We start from the raw sequence: 15,987 nt of genomic DNA, 5'->3' as shown, positions 1-15,987 counted from the left end.
GGACTTCTACACCTCTAGGGTAGGCTAGGATCTGCAGTTTCAGAAGAGATCTTCAGCTCCTTAACCCTTAAGAATAAGGGGTATAGAACCCCTCAGAGGGGAATCAGAGGGGCTGGGACATGGGACCCTTTGCTGCAGTACTTAACATCTGGACAAACATCTCCTGGAGCAAGAGACTACAAAGAGATTATAAGGCAGCGGTCCCCCAACCATTTGGGCAACAGGGATTGGTTTCGTGGAAGACAAATTTTTCCAGGGACTAGATGGGAGGGATGGGGGTGGTTTCAGCCAGTAATGCAACCAATGGGAAGAGGCCGAGGAAGAAGCTTTGCTCGCTGGCTTGCCCTCAGCTCACTTCATGCTGTGTAGTCTGGTTCCTAACAGGCCACAGACCAGTGTCAGTCCTAGGCCTGGGTGTTGGGGAACCCTGCTGTAAGCAACTAAAAACAACTGTACACACCTGCAGTTGGGGCAGATTATGAACAAGATACAAAAAAGACACCCCCCCACAAAAAAAAGACCCAAAAACCAACTGCCACACCACCACAAGGGGGTGGGCTGACCACCGAAGCCACCCCTGCTGCCTGAACCATGGATCTGACCCACCCTCACCCCATTTAAGGAACCAGCTCGCCCCTCCTGCCCTCCTCCCGCACCCCCCAACGCAAGCAAGTGGAAGCACCTGTTCCTTGCTGGGCACCTGTGGCTTATTTTCACTCCCTTGTTCTGCAGCATGAGTCCCAATAAAGCCTTGCCCGAATTTCTCATCTGCCCTCTTATCAACTTCTATCGATTAAAGAGTCCAAGAACCTGGGTCGGTAACACTAAGACCAGCGATTGTCTGCTGGGGCCGTTCCAGCTTTGGCTGAAAATGTGTTTATTGCATTAGTACATCGGCCTGCCCCACCCCACCCACCCAGCCTGTTCACAGCTTTCTGCTCATTGCCCAAAGAGGTGGTCCTTCTCCCAGGGTGGGCATTCCGGGCACCACTCCCACCCAACTGCTCGGGGAACTCTCCTTCTCTGCCGCCTCCCGACCAGACGGACCCTGTGCCCAGCCTAGGCGGCCCCTATCGGGGTTACATTCAAGGGTTATCCTCTTGTTAATAAATAAGCCAGCATGGCTGCCCCTTGGCCAGGGCCTGTCGCTCGGTGTCTTCCCTCCATCGGGAAACGCCGGGCCCCTAGCCGTCTCCCTCTGAGCGCCCCCTCTCCCTCCTGCCGCCTCCTCCCCAGTCCCCAGCGTGGGGACGGCCAAGTCACCAGTCCGCTGCGCTGCGCGGGCCCCGCTCAGCCCGCAGTTCTGGGGCGTGTGTCCTCCGGTTGCGGCCCTTCCTCCGTGACTCAGGGACCTGTGGGCGCGTAGCGGGCTGCGGGCGACACATTCGCAGGGAGTTCGCACCACCGCCGCCGGGCTCCACCAGCTGCAGAAAGTCCCGGTACCAGAGCTTGGGGCCCGGCGGGGCGACTGGCGCAGTATCCTCCGTCCAGGCCAGTCTTCCAGCCTGTGCTGCACTCAGCACGTGCAGCGCCAGGCGACGCAGTGGCTGCGAAAAGCCCTGCTCCACCGCTGCACACAGGTACACGCCGGAGTCCCCACGCCGCAGCCCGCGCAGCAGCAGTCCCCTCCTCGAGCGCTCCGCTCGCTCCTCCGCAGGCACCTGCTGGTCGATCAGCGGGAGGCGAGGATTTTAAAGGAACGGGCGGGGGCGGGGCTTATCTGCACGTGAGGGCGGGTCGGAGACCTCAGTGGGCGGGGCGAGGGCGGGGCTTCTCTCCGATGGGGCGGGGATGTCAGGAGCCTAGTTAGAGGAATGGGGCCTCACCTGGATGCCGAGTGCGGACCAGGGACCAAATTGGGCGATAGGGGTCTGATTGGGCTGAGACTCGCTGGGTGGGGCTGGATCGCATGTGGACGTGAGGAGCGGGCCAAGGGCCTCATTAATCAGGGCTGGTACTTTCTGGACGTTAGTGTTGGAACAGGGCCTGTTTGGGCAGGGGGTGGGGGAGGCTCACCTGAGTGTAGGCCGACTCCCCCGCGCGCTGGAAGGTCCACTCCACGTGCGCCTGCAGCGAGCGGGGCTCACACTCCAGGAAGGCGCTACCTCCCTCCACACCCAGCACCTTCTGCTCCAGCAGTGCAGGGTGGGATGAGTCTGGGGTAAAGGGAATGTCAGATTTAGGCAATGCAGGACAGGGTGGGGCAGTCTTCAAACGCTGAGGGATGAAAGCAGCTGAGACACTCACCCCCGGAGCACAGTGTGCTGGGGTCGCCATTCCTTACGTCTTGCCGTCGGAACCGCCTGGGGATTGAGGGACATTAGAGCCTCCGTGAGCACGTCTTTTAGCCAGGGATGGATAAAGGCTCCCTCCAGGTAGCGCGTCCTTGACCCTGCTCACCTCTTGGCACTGGGCTGGAAGCGAGTGCACTTGGCCCCATCCCAGGCACAGTAGGGGTCGCGTGCCAAGCAGCATTCGGCACAGGCACGGCCGTGGGCAGCGCAGCGGTGCAACGGGATCTGGGCCACCCCGCTCCGAGAAGCTACGTACAGTTGGTGCTAGGGGAATAAGGGCTCCAGGCTGATGGAGGGAGGCCCAGTGCCCACCTCCCATAGGTCAGGAGTCCCTTCCCCCATTTGACAAAAGGGAACACTGGGGTCTCAAGTCAGAGTCTACCGAGGGCAGAGCCTGTCTTTGAAATGGAAATTGGGGCTTATCATTACCAAAAGAATGGGAGTAGGGGCACCTGGGAACACTTTGGGTCCATTCCACCCCCAAGCACTTTGGTCACTTACCCTCTTGGAGGAGATCTGCATACTGGTGACAGCAGCTGAGTCCTGAGAAGGAGGAGGGGCTCTGGGATCACGGCTCCATGGGGTGGGGGTCCCCCAGGCAGTGGGGGCTAGGTCTCACCTCAAACATGTGCAATTCCTCCAGGAGCAGCCCCTCGGCATTCGGCCGGCCACCCTTGGGGACGGAGATCACCTTTAGCACTGTGCCTACATCTGCAGGGATGAGAAGGGTGGGTGACTCCTTGTGTCCCCTGACAACTAGGGCCAGGGGTCTCCTTGCCTCTGATGCCTCCACCCGCAGCACGGCTGGAGAGGTGAAGAATGTGGGTTGGAGCAATCAGACCAGCATCGGGAAGGAGATGGGGGACACAGCCACGGGAAACATATGGAGATGGGTCTGAATGCAGGGAAATTCCACTAATAGGCCAAAGAGCCTGCTCACTGGGTTTTGTGGGTGGTCATGGCAGGACCCTGACCTGTGCCGATGAAGAGGACGTCGTAGTATCCATCAGCAGCTGCGACACGGTCTGCAGTGATCTGGGTGAAGGTGTACCCGGCACCCACTTGTTGGAAGAGGGGGCGCCCACCGATGGGCAGGACCGAATTGTACATGAGGGGGTGGTTCCGGGCAAACTGGATGACATCATCAGGAAAGTCCTTGGTGGAACTGAAGGTGCCAAAAGTCTTGCTGGGGCACTGGGAGGTGGGGAGGAGGCATGACAAGGATGTGGATAAGGCCAGGTGGGCAGCCCTCCACAGGAGACCACCCAGAACTTGGAGTGTGTGTATGAGGGGGCAGGTATTGGACAGAGCCCTGCCCTGGGTATCTGAGGGAGAATTATGACCTTCCCCTGAGGAACCCTGTCTGATGAAGAGGATGTTTTCCCAACCATTAAAAAAAAACAACAAGGAAGAAACCACATTCACCAGGAAGACCCCAGGCCAAGTCCTCCAGCCTGCAGGTTTCACTGGGTTGTGGAGGCAGGCCCTGGGCTACGCACCATGCCAGGTCGGGGGTAGGGGACACGTCCCTGGTAGGACACCCACTGGTGCATGGGCCCCTCCTTGTGTGCAAAGGGTCCCAGGAAGGCCCGGCGTACATCATTCATGCTGTACACGCACACGGCAGAACCCTGGAAGATGCTGCTGCAGGTGAAGATGTCAGTGGCACGAAGGGCTCCAGTGGAGCCCAGGCCGCCCTGCCCACTGCCTCCCACACCTCACCTGGATGTGGAGAAGACAGCATAGAGCAGCGGGGTCCAGCGATCTCGCGAGGACAACAGGAACACGTCCTCTGTAGTGAAAGGACCACGTTGGGGGAGGGTGCAGAGCCAGGCTCCAGGGTCTATGCCCCTGCATTCACCGCCCCCCACCCCATCCTCCACTCCTGTCGCTTACGGAGCTGGTCAAAGTGCGTATCACCCTCGGCACCGGGCACTGAGCACACCAGCCGCGCCTTCAGGAACGTTGTCCACTTGTTGACCAGGCTGCGCTGGCCACCCACGTCGTTCTGCAGGGGTCAGTAGGAGGGGATGAGGGTGAGGCCCTGACAGGCAAAGGGGCGGTGGCAGAATCCCTGAATGTGGCCCAGGAAGGCCTCACCCTGCAGATCTGGCCAACGCGGGACACAGACAAGCGTCCCAGTGCTGGCGTGGCCTCCACCGCCGACTCACGGAAGAAGAAGTAGATCTTGTCATCATCTGGGTTCTCACTCTCCGGGATCCAAAAGACCTTGATAAACTTGGGCTCTGGCCGCAGCAGGAGGCAAGGGGTCACTGAGGTCCTGCCTGGCCCTGCCTCCCCTTCTCTTTAAGCCAGCAGAAGCCCTCAGGGCAGCCGCTGACCATCCCATCTCCAGAAGCAAGTACGATGGGCTCCCCAGGACAGAATCAAAAAGATGCGGGCCTGCGAGTCAAGAAGCAGCCACGAGAGGGCAGCAGAGACCGTGGCTACCTGGGCTCACAGGCAGGTGACCTTGGCCAGTGGTGGACCTCTCAGCCCTCCCCTGGCAGTTCTCCATGCCAGTGCACCAAGGAAGGAGCGATCGTGGGTATCTGGGTTTTGCCTTCACTTATGAATCTTCCTCTCTAGCGGGAAGTAGATGCCCTGACTCCTGCTTCAAATACTCCACTGGGTCCCCTCACTTAGAATAAGGTACTCTGGCCCTACCCTTTCCTCACAGGGCAGGCCCCTTATCATTGCTCCCTTCATGAGTCTGTTCCTTGGCTTGTTCCTGTCCCCAGGGCCTTTGCACTCATCATTCCCTCTGCCTGGAATGCTCTTCCCGAAATCCTGCTGTGTTCTGGGAATTAGCTCATTCCTCTTTTCAGCAGAGTGGCTTCCTGTCCCCAACTCTCCTGCTACCACCACCACCACTGCTAGCTCGTCTCCTCTTCACTTCTCTGTTCTTTCACTGTATCTCCTGGCCATTGGAACTGATCTTATTGTGTATTCTATTCTGAGGTCTGAACTCAAAGAGGGCATGGGTCACACCAATCTCATCTCGCCCTCTGACCCAGTGCCAAGTGCAGGGCTTGACCCAGGATAGGCATCTAGAAAGCAGGTGCCTTATTCAGCACCTGCTCTGTTGGAGATGAGGGCCCCCTCCCAACAGTCCCCACCCCCAGCCTTTCACCGTTGAGCCAGCGGGAGTCGTGTGGCTCTGTCCGGAGACTTGGACGTTGGCCCAGGCTACGGAAGATGGTGAAGTCCCGGCCCATGAGGTCTGCAGCTACCCCTGAGTACAGCTCTTCCCCTGTAGATACAGCAAGTCTGCTGAGGGAAGCCAAAGGTTCCTATGGCAGGTTGGGGGAGCTCTGGGGGCTCTTGGGGAATCAGTGAGGCTATGGGGGATCCCTGGGGCTCTAGGGAGGGTCTTGGGACTTTACAAGATGCTAGAGTCTCTGAGGGGGGGGTGCGGGTTCCAGGACCTCTCCTGGGGTCCCAGCCTTTGGACTCACCCACCAGCACGGAGGCAGCCCGATGCCTGGGGTCATAAGGACTCTTGCCCTTGCCATCCTCCAGCGTTCGAGGGTCCAGCCGGAGCATGGGCTCCTGGGAGGCAGCGGGGAGTTACTAGCGCAGGCCCTTCCTCCTCCCTTCCCCTCCCTCCCTCCCTCCCTGACCAGCTCTGGCCTTACCTCCAGCCGCTGGCCCACCTCCACAAAGGCACAGACTGGGTGGAAGGCCCCTGTGCCACAGGCCAGCAAGTGGGTGTGGTTGTAGGCATGGAGCACCTTCACGAAGTTCATGCACTCGGTCTAGCGCGCAGGCAGGCAGGGTCAGGAACAAGGCGGCCTCCCTCAGGGAGGTGGCCTGAAGGGGCCCCGCTTGCCAGCGGTGCCCCCGTCCCTTCTGCTTCGGTGCATCAGCCCAGGCAAGTACTAACGTGGGCGACACGGACCCGGGTGCCCTTGGTGACCAGCCCGGCCCTCCCACCTCCCCCCAGAGTGGGTTCATGGGGAAGCAGAGGCCTGCATTGTCCCCCGTGACTCAGAGGCCCCCAAGAAGAATCACATGAGCCCCCCACCCTGACTCACTACCTCCGGACTTCAGCCACCTCGACCCTCCTGCCCCCAAACCCAGCCAGAACAGGCGGCCCTCTGTCTCAGCGGCCCTCTGTCTCAGCACTGCCCGTCGCTAGAGTGAGGGGCTGGCCCGCCCACTGCCACCCGGGCAGCCAACACTCACGCCGATGTCCTTCCCGGCCCAATTGCACTCCTCTCGCCATTCCACACGGGCCGGCCAGGCCAGCTACGGGGAGGGCAAGCACAGGGCACGGCCACTAAGCTGAGGGTGTCCACTCAGGGGACCCAGCCTCCCCAGGGCTCTTTCCCGGGGGAGCGGTGCTGAGGCTGGGTGGTGGCGGGGTTTCTGGCACCTTCTTGGCCCGCTTGCTAATGTTATCCAGGCTGAGGGAGGCCACGTGGTTCTCGGCGCCCACAAACAGGCGCCCGCGCTCCTCGTCCAGCAGCAGCGCTTCATAGCAGCAGGCCCTCTCCAGCCTGAAGGTCCGGAGACCGTGCCGGGCCTGGAGCTCTGCGGGGTGGGGACACCACTGAGGATTCGCCAGTCATGCTAGAAGCTTCCTCCAGGCCAAGGTTGTACATGTGACCTGGCCCACACACAGGTGGATTTACACGCGTGTGAGTTTACAACCCGGAAGGACAGGCCCACCCAGGCGCTGGCCGAGCTGCCACGGTGAGCAGTGCAGCCCCTCCCCAACCCCCATGGGGGAAGCAGGTGGAGCTTTCAGGGCATGCTCAGACAAGCAGTGTCTCCAGGCAGGCGCACAGGGAGGCAAGGGTCCTGGGATATGGTGCAAGCTGGGATAGAAGGAACCCCAACCCTAAAGTCAGGCTGAGGGTTCTCTGCCACCAGCCAGCGTTCAGTATGATGGCGCTGCCTAGTCACCACCCTGTGTAGAACGGGTGTGGGAAAGCGGCTCTGATGCTCCCACCACCACCACCTCAACCTTCCTGGGAGCAGGGGATGGATCGGAGGCAGGATCTGTTGCCATGGGGACAGCAGGGGTCTTCCTGGGAAAGCATGAGGAGAATGTGGGCAAAGAGCTTGGGGACTGCGGCCAGGAGAGGGTTAACTGGAGGCGGCCTGAGCGTGCCCCCCAGTCCGGGGCTGGGTGGCGCACACACAAGGGTGACAGCAAACACAATGCCCCCTCCCCACCCTGGGCCCTTCCCCGTGCCCACCCTGAGCTGGGCCCTCCCACATGCCAGGTGCGCCTACCTTGGAAGGAGAGGCGGAGGCGTGGGGTGCTGGGGGCAGCACTCCCCAGCCCTGCCATCCAGAGCAGGGCCAGGACAGGGATCATGGCGGCAGCCTCGGCCCGCCCCATCCCCTCGGCTCAGGGAGCTCAGGGTTCAGCGGGCGCGTGTGGAGGAGCCTTGAGCTGCCCTGGACTCTGCCCCAGGATCTGGAAGAGAAGGAGTTGCAGCAAGGGGTGAGGGCGGGAGGCTGGGGGGGGGGGGAGTCCCCAGGGATCAGATTACAGCCCCTAGGGAAAGAGGCTGGGGGGTCGCATTCCACTTCGGAGCCCTCCTCTCCCTCGCAGGGTGCCCTGTCTGGCCACAATCACAGACACACCCACGCTGGGCACACCCTCGGGGTCAACCCCACACTGGCAGGCACCCGCCCCACCACGTCACTCGCCAGGAACCCGCCCTCCTGTATACACACCCACAGGCATTAATTCACCAAGTCAGTGAGCCTACTTATGCCAGCCGGGGACTGGGGCTAGGGGCATTGGGGCACACAGGCAAGGTCCCCCTGCAGGAGGAGGCAGAGGACCAAGGATTCGGGTTGCTTGCAGTCCCTACAGAGGTGCCAGGTGCAGTAAGCAAAACGAGCTGGTCATGGGTGTGAGTGTAACAAGAAGGGGTCATGCCTCTGGAGGAGGCTCTGCACCCACGGGTCCTCAGCAAGACAGAGGCACCTTTGGAGCAGGAGCTGATGGTGTGGGTGCCTGTGAGCATGAATGTGCTTCTGTGGGTCCTTTGTGTAGCTGTATTGGGCATCTGTGTATTGTGTCTGTCTGCATGCGTATCTGCGAATACCTATGTGAGACCATCTGGCATAATGTGCTGTATTGTACACATCGGTGTGACATGCATGTGTGTGCACATGCATGGCATTGTACGCGTGTGTACGTGGGGTGTACATATCGGGATGTACGCGTGTGTATGCAGGATGTACATATCAGGGTTACACATGTGTACGCAGGATGTACATATTGGGGTGTATGCGTATGTATGCAGGATGTACATATTGGGGTTACACGTGTGTACGTGGGGTGTGCATATCGGGGTGTACGCATGTGTACGCAGGATGTACATATCGGGGTGTACACTTCATAAGCATGTATATGTGTGTCGCACGTGTGTGTATGGATGTGTGCGCAAGTGTACACATCTCTCTGGACATGCAGCTGAGCAACTATAACTGAAGCATCCATCATTGCTTCAACTCTGAGATACCCCCGGAAGCCCACTTCTCAGAGGGAGAAGCTAGCTGGGAGACCCGGGGCCGGGCAGGGTAGACGCCTCAGTTTCTGATTCGGGAGCTGCGCCCACTTGGACCTGGCAGCCCCAGCTTTGCACTGGACCTCTCTCTCCCCACCCCAGAGGGTGGGAGGGACCGATCACACCCAGAAATGCTGTAATCTCAGACTTCAGACCCAAGAGGAATCAAGTGGGGAGAGCCAAGGGCCTGGGGCAGCCTCTCACCCCCCAGCTCGGGGGAGCTGTCCTTCCCTCTCCAGCCTCTGGCATCTCCCTCAGCCTCTCCATCCCATCTTTGCCTTCAAGGATTTCCCCGTCTTTGAGCCCCACCACTTCTGTGAGCCAGAGTCCTTCTTCCCTGGACCCCTCACATGGGGCCAGGCTCTGGCTGCAGTGCCCACCCTCCTTCCCAGAAGCTGGCTGGGCAGGTGCCGGGCACAGTAGTCCTAGCAGGGGGCAAGGTCCTGGGGCACGATCAAGCGAGGGGCGCAGCTGCTGGGGCACGTTAGTTGCAAACCGTGCTCCTCAAACCACCCCCCTAGCTCTTCTGCCGCTTCCAGACCCCTCCCACCCCAGGACTCCCACCTCCCTCCTCCTTCCACTGACACTTGCCACTGCCTCTTCTAGGCCCGGGAGGTCTGCAGCATCCCAGGATGCCAGGCTGCTTCCCCACACTCCACCGAGAGCTCCGGCAGCGGCGGCTCCTCACCCCGCTGCCTCTTCTCACCCTGGAGAAGGTCGGAGAAGCAGAGGGGCCCCAGGGCACCCTCTGACGGCTCCTTTAAGGAGCAGCCCCCGCCTCCACCAAGCCAGTTGCGCCCGCCCCACCGTCAAGTTTATGGGGCGGGTCGGGTGACTGGGCAGGCAGCCGGGACCGGCTGGAGTTGGTGGCCTGGCCAGAGTGGAGCGGGCACGAGGGAGGGGTGGGCAGGGCCGACCCCTCCCCTGTGGGGCTTCACAGCTGGAGGATGCCCCACACAGAGGTCCTGGAAGTTGAGCATGCCGTCCGGGCAAATAAGGAAGAAGCAATAGAGACCTCGTAGCCCCAGGCAGCGCTGTGCAGCCGGCAGAGGGAATGGGGCAGATAGGGCACACCCAGGGATTCGAGTCTTTCACTTGTCTGTCCCTACACAGCCTGGGAGCTGGAGGCGGGGAATGAGGGGGCTCAGCTGCCACCTGGGTCCCCAGGAGTCTGCTGAGAAGGGCTGGTCAGGGAAGGGGTCCTCAAGTGGAGATCTGATGGGCCCCCAAGACCCAGCCCCCATCCTTCCACAGGGCTTGGGCAACTTAGTACTTCTGTTACCTGGCTGGCAGCAGCTCTGATGACAGCCAGTGTTGGGAGAAGAGGGCTGGAGGGGCAGACTGACAGCAGGAGACAAGCCTGACTTCGGCACTGGTCAGAGACCGGTCCTAACCAGTGGTCCCACTTCTGTGTCGGGAGGTGAGGGGCATTCTGTGTTGTGTCCATGGACTGTCTTTCTCCCAAGGGTGTAGGTGGCGGGCAAGGTCTGCCTCACCAGAGTGAGATACCCCAGGGGGCTTCAAGGATAGGCCAGGGCTCTCAACACCTCAGCCGGCAAGTGTCTGTGGCCTCGGCCTAAAGGTGACTCTGGGGACACATTCTGTTGATGCTGCCGGGGCACTTCCTTGGAGGAGGTGAATGTCAACCATGGCCAAGGGGGTCCTCAGGTCCACCTGGGTAAACAGCCAGGGCTTGAAGGTAGGAATCTTCCACCCCTCAGTTCCCTCAAAATGCATCCTCTTACATTTTCCCCAAGGCTGACTGGCAGCTCCTCGGGGGTCTGCAAGGGAGGCCATGGTTCTCTGGTGCATCTCCTGAGAGTTCCTGGAGTAGAGGTGTCTGCGCCCAGCCAGGCTGGGGACGGACCTGCCTCTCTTAACTGAGCCTCAGGCCTGGTGTCTCTGGCCTGGTCTCGCTGGCCGGTTGGCAGTGAAGGGTGGGCGTCTGTGGGACGACCAGGGGCCTTCAAGAGGGGGAGTGGGGGTACGCAGCCCTGCCTGAGCCCCAGGACTTCCAGCATGTGGCCTCTCTCCCTCCTCCCAGGCTCTTTTGCTTTGGGTCTGGGCAGCCTCCTCTGGCCCCATGCAAGCAAACAAAATTCTTTGGCTGTTTACAATTTTCCACCCAAGCAGCCAAGATCAGCAAGTGCCTTTGAGGTCCCCACCCAACCCCACGGTGCCCCATACCTGACCCCATTGCTTTTAGTTCTTCAGGCCCAGGGTCCCAGGCTCTATTTCATGCCCCTCCCCCAATAACCCAGTGTCCATATTGGATAATGAGACCAGGATCCCCTCCCCCACAACCATCTTTCCAACATCCTGGGACTCAACCCCCAGCCAAAAGGACCAGGCTGTCCCCTAGTCCACGTGAGTCCTTGGTATTGCCTTCCAGTTTCCAGATGTCCCTGGAGCAGGGAGATCCCCAGGGGTGAGAGCTCAGGTTGTCCCCAATCCCCACAAGGCCTCTTTTCTGCTCCTCAGTCCTGGGTCCCAGGGTATGCAGACCCTGGGGAAGGACTTCATGGAGCCAGCCCTCTAGGGTTAGTGGGTCACACTGGGTTCTGGAAGTCCCGAAGGATTCTGGATTCATGCAGCCTAGGCCTGGGTCTCGACAGAACTGAACCAACCAGGGGAGGCAGCGTGGGTGCCTGGTGCTGCCTGTCAGCAGTATAGCCTGCTAGGACCTTGGTTTTTCCTTCTGGAAATAACTGGATCGTCATGCCAAATGTCAGCACCTGCCTCCACAGTCCTCACTCTCAGCTGGGTGTGCCCCTTGCACCCTGCCTGGACTCGGTGGTGGTGTGCCTGGGCTGGGGTGGGACATCCATTTATGGAAGACTGCAGCCAACCCTCTCGGTGCCCAGCCTGGGCTGGGTTGAGCCTTGGCTCCGCACTCACACCTGCTTTAGCCATCAGGGCTGGTGGCTCCAACGGCTGGCTCGACCTTTCCCTCTTCCGGCCACGTGGGGACTAGGACGTGCTACCCGGAGGAGGACGTTAGGCAAGGGGGGGATAAGCGGTGGAAAGCGGGCCCTGGAGAGCCCAACCGAGGCCTGACTTCCCTGACACTCTGCTAGCCACGCCAGGGGATCTCCCGGGACGGTCTGTCTGGCATTGCCCTCACCCACCCCCCCAGCCTGGTGTCCAGGCTCCCAGAGGAAGCCCCGTTGGCCCACCTTTTCGGGAAGAGGAGCTCCTCCCCTCCTTGCCTTCTGAGGGCCATGTCGGAGCCGAGGTGGAGGGGCTGAGGGAGGGGCCCCCGGGAAGCCTGGGCCTCTGGCTGGGGCCCTACCCCCACCCGCTCCGCCCCTGCCCTCCGCCTCCTGCACATTCCTCCCCGGCTGAGGTCAGCCCCTCCGGGACGGGGGAGCCCCCCCCCACCAGCCACATCACAGCTCCTCACTCACTCCTGTTTTCTTCGTTGCCCAGCAGGGGTGGGGGGGGAGAGAGACGAGGGGCCTTGGGGGCGGGGCCTCCCTCTCCCCTCCTCCTCCATAACCCGGGGGAGGAGGTGCCAGGAATGCGGCAGGGTGGACTCCGGTGGCACCCAGTCCTCATTAACATACATTAACATACATGCTACCTTCCCTTCCTCGCCTTGGGAGCAGGGCAGGGCAGGGTGGGGGAGTGGGAGAGCCTCCGGGGAGTGCCAGATGGGGGCTCAGGCTGCTCCGGGAGGGTGGACTGGAGCCTGTCCCAGGAATCCACCCCTATAGTAGCCGGGGAGTGACTGGGTTGACTTCTGATTCTGCTGCTCACCAGCTGTGTGTCCCTAGGGGGAGACTGAACCTCTCAGTCCCCTCTCCGCGCTTGTCCCGCGATAGTAAAGGGTGGGCCAGGCAGGTCTGGCACTCGGTAGGGTACACAGGTGCGCGCTCTGGCTGCCATCTCAGCGCTGGGCATCCTGTGGCATGCAAGCCCGTGGGCCCCGAGGGAGACTCACCGTCGCCTCTTCCAGCCCAGTTTCACGGGGCCGTTTCTCTGGCTTGACTCCTCTCCTGTCTCTTTCTGTCCCCTTTCTTCCCTAACCCACACCCCCAGCCCCCAGGACAGCACTCTGACCCTCCACCTGAACCTCCTTCCCTCCCCAGCTGCCTAGGATTCCTTAGTCTTCCTCCACGAGTCTCCAAACCACCCCCAGCAGTGCCGAGAAGCCCACACCCTCCGCCCTCCAGAGAGCCCCAAGTCAGAGAGGCCTCTGTCTCCTTTAAGACAGAACAAGGCCCCACCTCCTTCCCCGCAGCCTGAAGCCTGACCCCGTCACCTGGGGGTGGTCCCCACGGTCTTTCTGCCAGATCTCCTCCCAGTGCCTCCCCTCTGCAGTTACCCTGCTTCCCCAGCTCCTCCAGCCTGGGGACATCCCAGGCTCTTAACCAGGCATTCACATACCCCTCCCTGGCTAATCCTGCCAGTACTTCAGCACTTCTAGGAGGTGGCAGCTGCTTCTTTGCCAGGACTTAGCTTAGGCTGTGCCCTCTGCCCTCCCCTTTGCCACCTGCTGGACTTTTCCTCATCGCTCACTACCCACCTTTCTCCGTGAAGCCCCGGATGCTTGTAACACCAGGTCCAGGCCACTCTGCAGGGCTCTAGGATCCCCAGCTGTCACTATCACTTGGGAAGCCACCAGGCACAGGGAAGCAAGAGATAGAGGAAGTGCCTGCAGGAAGCCCTGCCACCTTCCTGGGCCTGCTGAGCCTGGGTGAGGATGGGGTGGTTGATGGAGAAGAGAGAAGAGAGACTTCAGGTCCCTTCAGGCATCAGCCACTCAGGCCTTCCTTGACTCCCTCCACCCAGTGAGGTCAGAAAACAGGATAAATACCGAGGAATGTACAACTGATTTTTCTCTTAAATAAGATCACCTGTGAGGCTGCGTCTCCTGCAAGCGGGGGAATCAAAGCAGGGAAAAGAGATCCATAGCCTTGACCTCTGACCCCCTAACTAGTGCCCGCTGTGTGGTTAACAGAGTCGCTGACCGGCTGGCAGCCAGGGACATACTTGCTGTCACACAGCTGCACGCAGACCTCAGCTGACTTGAGGCTCTCCTTGGGGGCGTGCAGGCTTCCCTTGTGGCTCAGCTGGTAAAGAATCCGCCTGCAATGCAGGAGACCTAGGTTCAATCCCTGGGTTGGGAAGATCCCCTGGAGTAGGGAATGGCTATCTACTCCAATATTCTGGCCTGGAGAGTTCCATGGACTGTATAGTCCATGGGGTCACAGAGACACAAGACTGAGCAACTTTCACTTTTTCACTTTGGAGGCATGCTGGGAGCTGGCTTCCCCTCTCCGTGTTCAAGGGGGGTTGGGGGAATGCACAGCCCCATGGTAAGGATGAGGCCCCCTGGGATCTCTTTTAGGGCAACAGACCCAAGGATTGAGGTCAGTTGTATGGGAGTGGGCCAGGACCCAAAAGTCAGTCAAGAGAAGTTGCTGTCCTGTCCCTGACTCCCCTGGGCAACTAGGATCTGGCTGGCCATGCCACAGGCCAGGGAGCTGGAGTCAGGACTTGTATTCTCCAGCCTTAATAGCTGGCTTGGCACTCTGGGGTGGGGGTTGGGGGGATGATTCTGAGGGTAGTAGGAGGATTTTCTGGAGGAAATCAGGAGCAGCTATGGGGCTGCCCTGAACACGGCCAGGGGGTTATTCTAGGTCTTGGAAGCTCCTGTAGCCTCAGAGGCTCCAGTTCTAATGGGGCCTCCTCCCCTTTCTGCTCCTGGCATCTGGGCCTCCACCCACCTGCTGGGGGTGAGGGCTCCAGTCCAGGGGAGTTGGGAAGTGACTGCAGGCCTGGACTGGCTTCTCCCCACAGGATCTCCCTACATCTTTCAGACCTCTCTGACTCTCAGAGCTTGTCTCTCTCTCTTCCCAGCTGTTTCCCCACCCACCCCGCCAAAAAATGGGTTAAAAATAGTCTGCTACCACATCAGTAGTCTGAGCAACTATTTGGAGTGGGACAGGCCCTCTGGGTGGCGGACGAGCCTCGTGGCGGTCCCCACTGACCTGAGACAGACTGCCTCATACTGGGATCTGGGGCTTGGTCTGGGAGCAGGAGCCTGGGTCCTCTGCCTGTCTAAAGGTCCTGAGCCTCACAGATGTAGCTGCCTATGGGCGGGGCCAGAAGATGGGCCTTCTAAGGCTGGGAGAACTCCGGAAGACACACTGCCAAGGAGCACTGAATCTCTGGTTCTCCTTGCCCAGGGATGCAGGGTGGTTGGGTCCAGCCCCGGACAGCTCTGGGCAATGGGGGTAATCCCTCGGAGACAACTTTACGGAGTCCCTCCTGTTGGGGTATAGGACACCTGGGATGTATCATCTCCTGCCTACCGCCCCCCATGGCTTGGAATTTCCCAACCACTAAAGACAAGGATGAATTGAGAGGCCGCCCCCGGCAGTGCTGGGACAATGAAGCCTTATGCTCTCAAAATCTGAGCAGGGGTAGGAGGGCCAAGGGCAGGTGGGGGCCTAGCTGCCTGCACCCAGGGAAGCACTGCTTGCCAGGACCCCACCCAGACCCACTGCCAAGCCCGGTACAAGGGGATCCTGGCTAGAATCCTGCATGGCCCACTCAGGGAGGGAGACATTGGGTTCATCAGGCATACAATGCCAGCTCCTGAATAGTTCCTCTGTGCAGGGTTCCCCCTCAGGACGGAAGGAAGGAACTATCTCTGGCTCCTGCTTCCTGTTGGGCTGACATCAGGGCACCGGAGCTCGCACTGCGCCCCACCCGCACATCTGGGGTTCAGCGAGGTCCAGGGCTGACTGCTGAAGGCAAGGGATCCAGGCTTGGGCGTGGGATTCTGTTCTCCTAGTCAGTTGATGCTCCCTAGCCCTAAGACAAGCGTAGCAGGAAAGGCCCGAGGGACCGGGGAGGGGTTGGGGGGCTGCTGAACTTCCGAGGGGGGCGGCCACAGCCTCTCATCGCCTGCCAGAACTCGGGGGCCCGGAGACCGAGAGGGGACTGGCAGGTGTGCGGAGGCGGGGTCCCAGGTCCCCGGCCCTATCCTCCCACCCGCCCCGCCCTCCCCGCCTCGGAGGCGCCGACCCCAGCCCGGGCCGCTTTGTCCCGCCGCCGCCCTACAAAGCTGCCTTTGTGGCCCGCGGCCTCCGCAGGACCCGATGACGTCAGCCTCCGTGACCAGCCCGGCGGGGCCAAGCGCGGAC

General features: G+C 60.7%; 1 protein-coding gene across 8 annotated transcripts; it reads right to left on the bottom strand.

Annotated features, from left to right (window-relative positions):
- Positions 1 to 895: 895 nt before the first annotated feature.
- SEMA3B (semaphorin 3B) lies at positions 896 to 12,926 on the bottom strand. 8 transcript variants are annotated; one of them, XM_055413875.2, is made up of 18 exons: positions 12,774 to 12,926; positions 7,539 to 7,725; positions 6,673 to 6,830; positions 6,483 to 6,545; positions 5,933 to 6,052; positions 5,753 to 5,846; positions 5,428 to 5,547; positions 4,395 to 4,540; positions 4,191 to 4,302; positions 4,017 to 4,086; positions 3,794 to 3,938; positions 3,269 to 3,488; positions 2,914 to 3,005; positions 2,796 to 2,837; positions 2,401 to 2,558; positions 2,248 to 2,303; positions 2,017 to 2,156; positions 896 to 1,664 (listed from the first exon to the last, which is right to left on the bottom strand). In XM_055413875.2, exons 2-18 carry the CDS (start codon positions 7,645 to 7,647, stop codon positions 1,260 to 1,262), a joined length of 2,250 nt encoding a protein of 749 aa, XP_055269850.1. In that variant the 5' UTR covers positions 7,648 to 7,725; positions 12,774 to 12,926; the 3' UTR covers positions 896 to 1,259. The 8 variants fall into 8 exon arrangements, with proteins under 8 accessions (XP_055269850.1, XP_055269851.1, XP_055269848.1 ...); XM_055413876.2 differs by lacking the exon at positions 12,774 to 12,926 and adding an exon at positions 12,590 to 12,607; XM_055413873.2 differs by lacking the exon at positions 12,774 to 12,926 and adding an exon at positions 12,007 to 12,128.
- Between the last annotated feature and the right edge of the window lie 3,061 nt (positions 12,927 to 15,987).

Source organism: Moschus berezovskii, chromosome 24 (genome assembly GCF_049115385.1).
Source record: "Moschus berezovskii isolate FMDL1 chromosome 24, NW_MosBer_1.0, whole genome shotgun sequence".
NCBI classification, from domain to species: domain Eukaryota; kingdom Metazoa; phylum Chordata; class Mammalia; order Artiodactyla; family Moschidae; genus Moschus; species Moschus berezovskii.
This window is presented reverse-complemented; position numbering and strand designations above follow the sequence as displayed.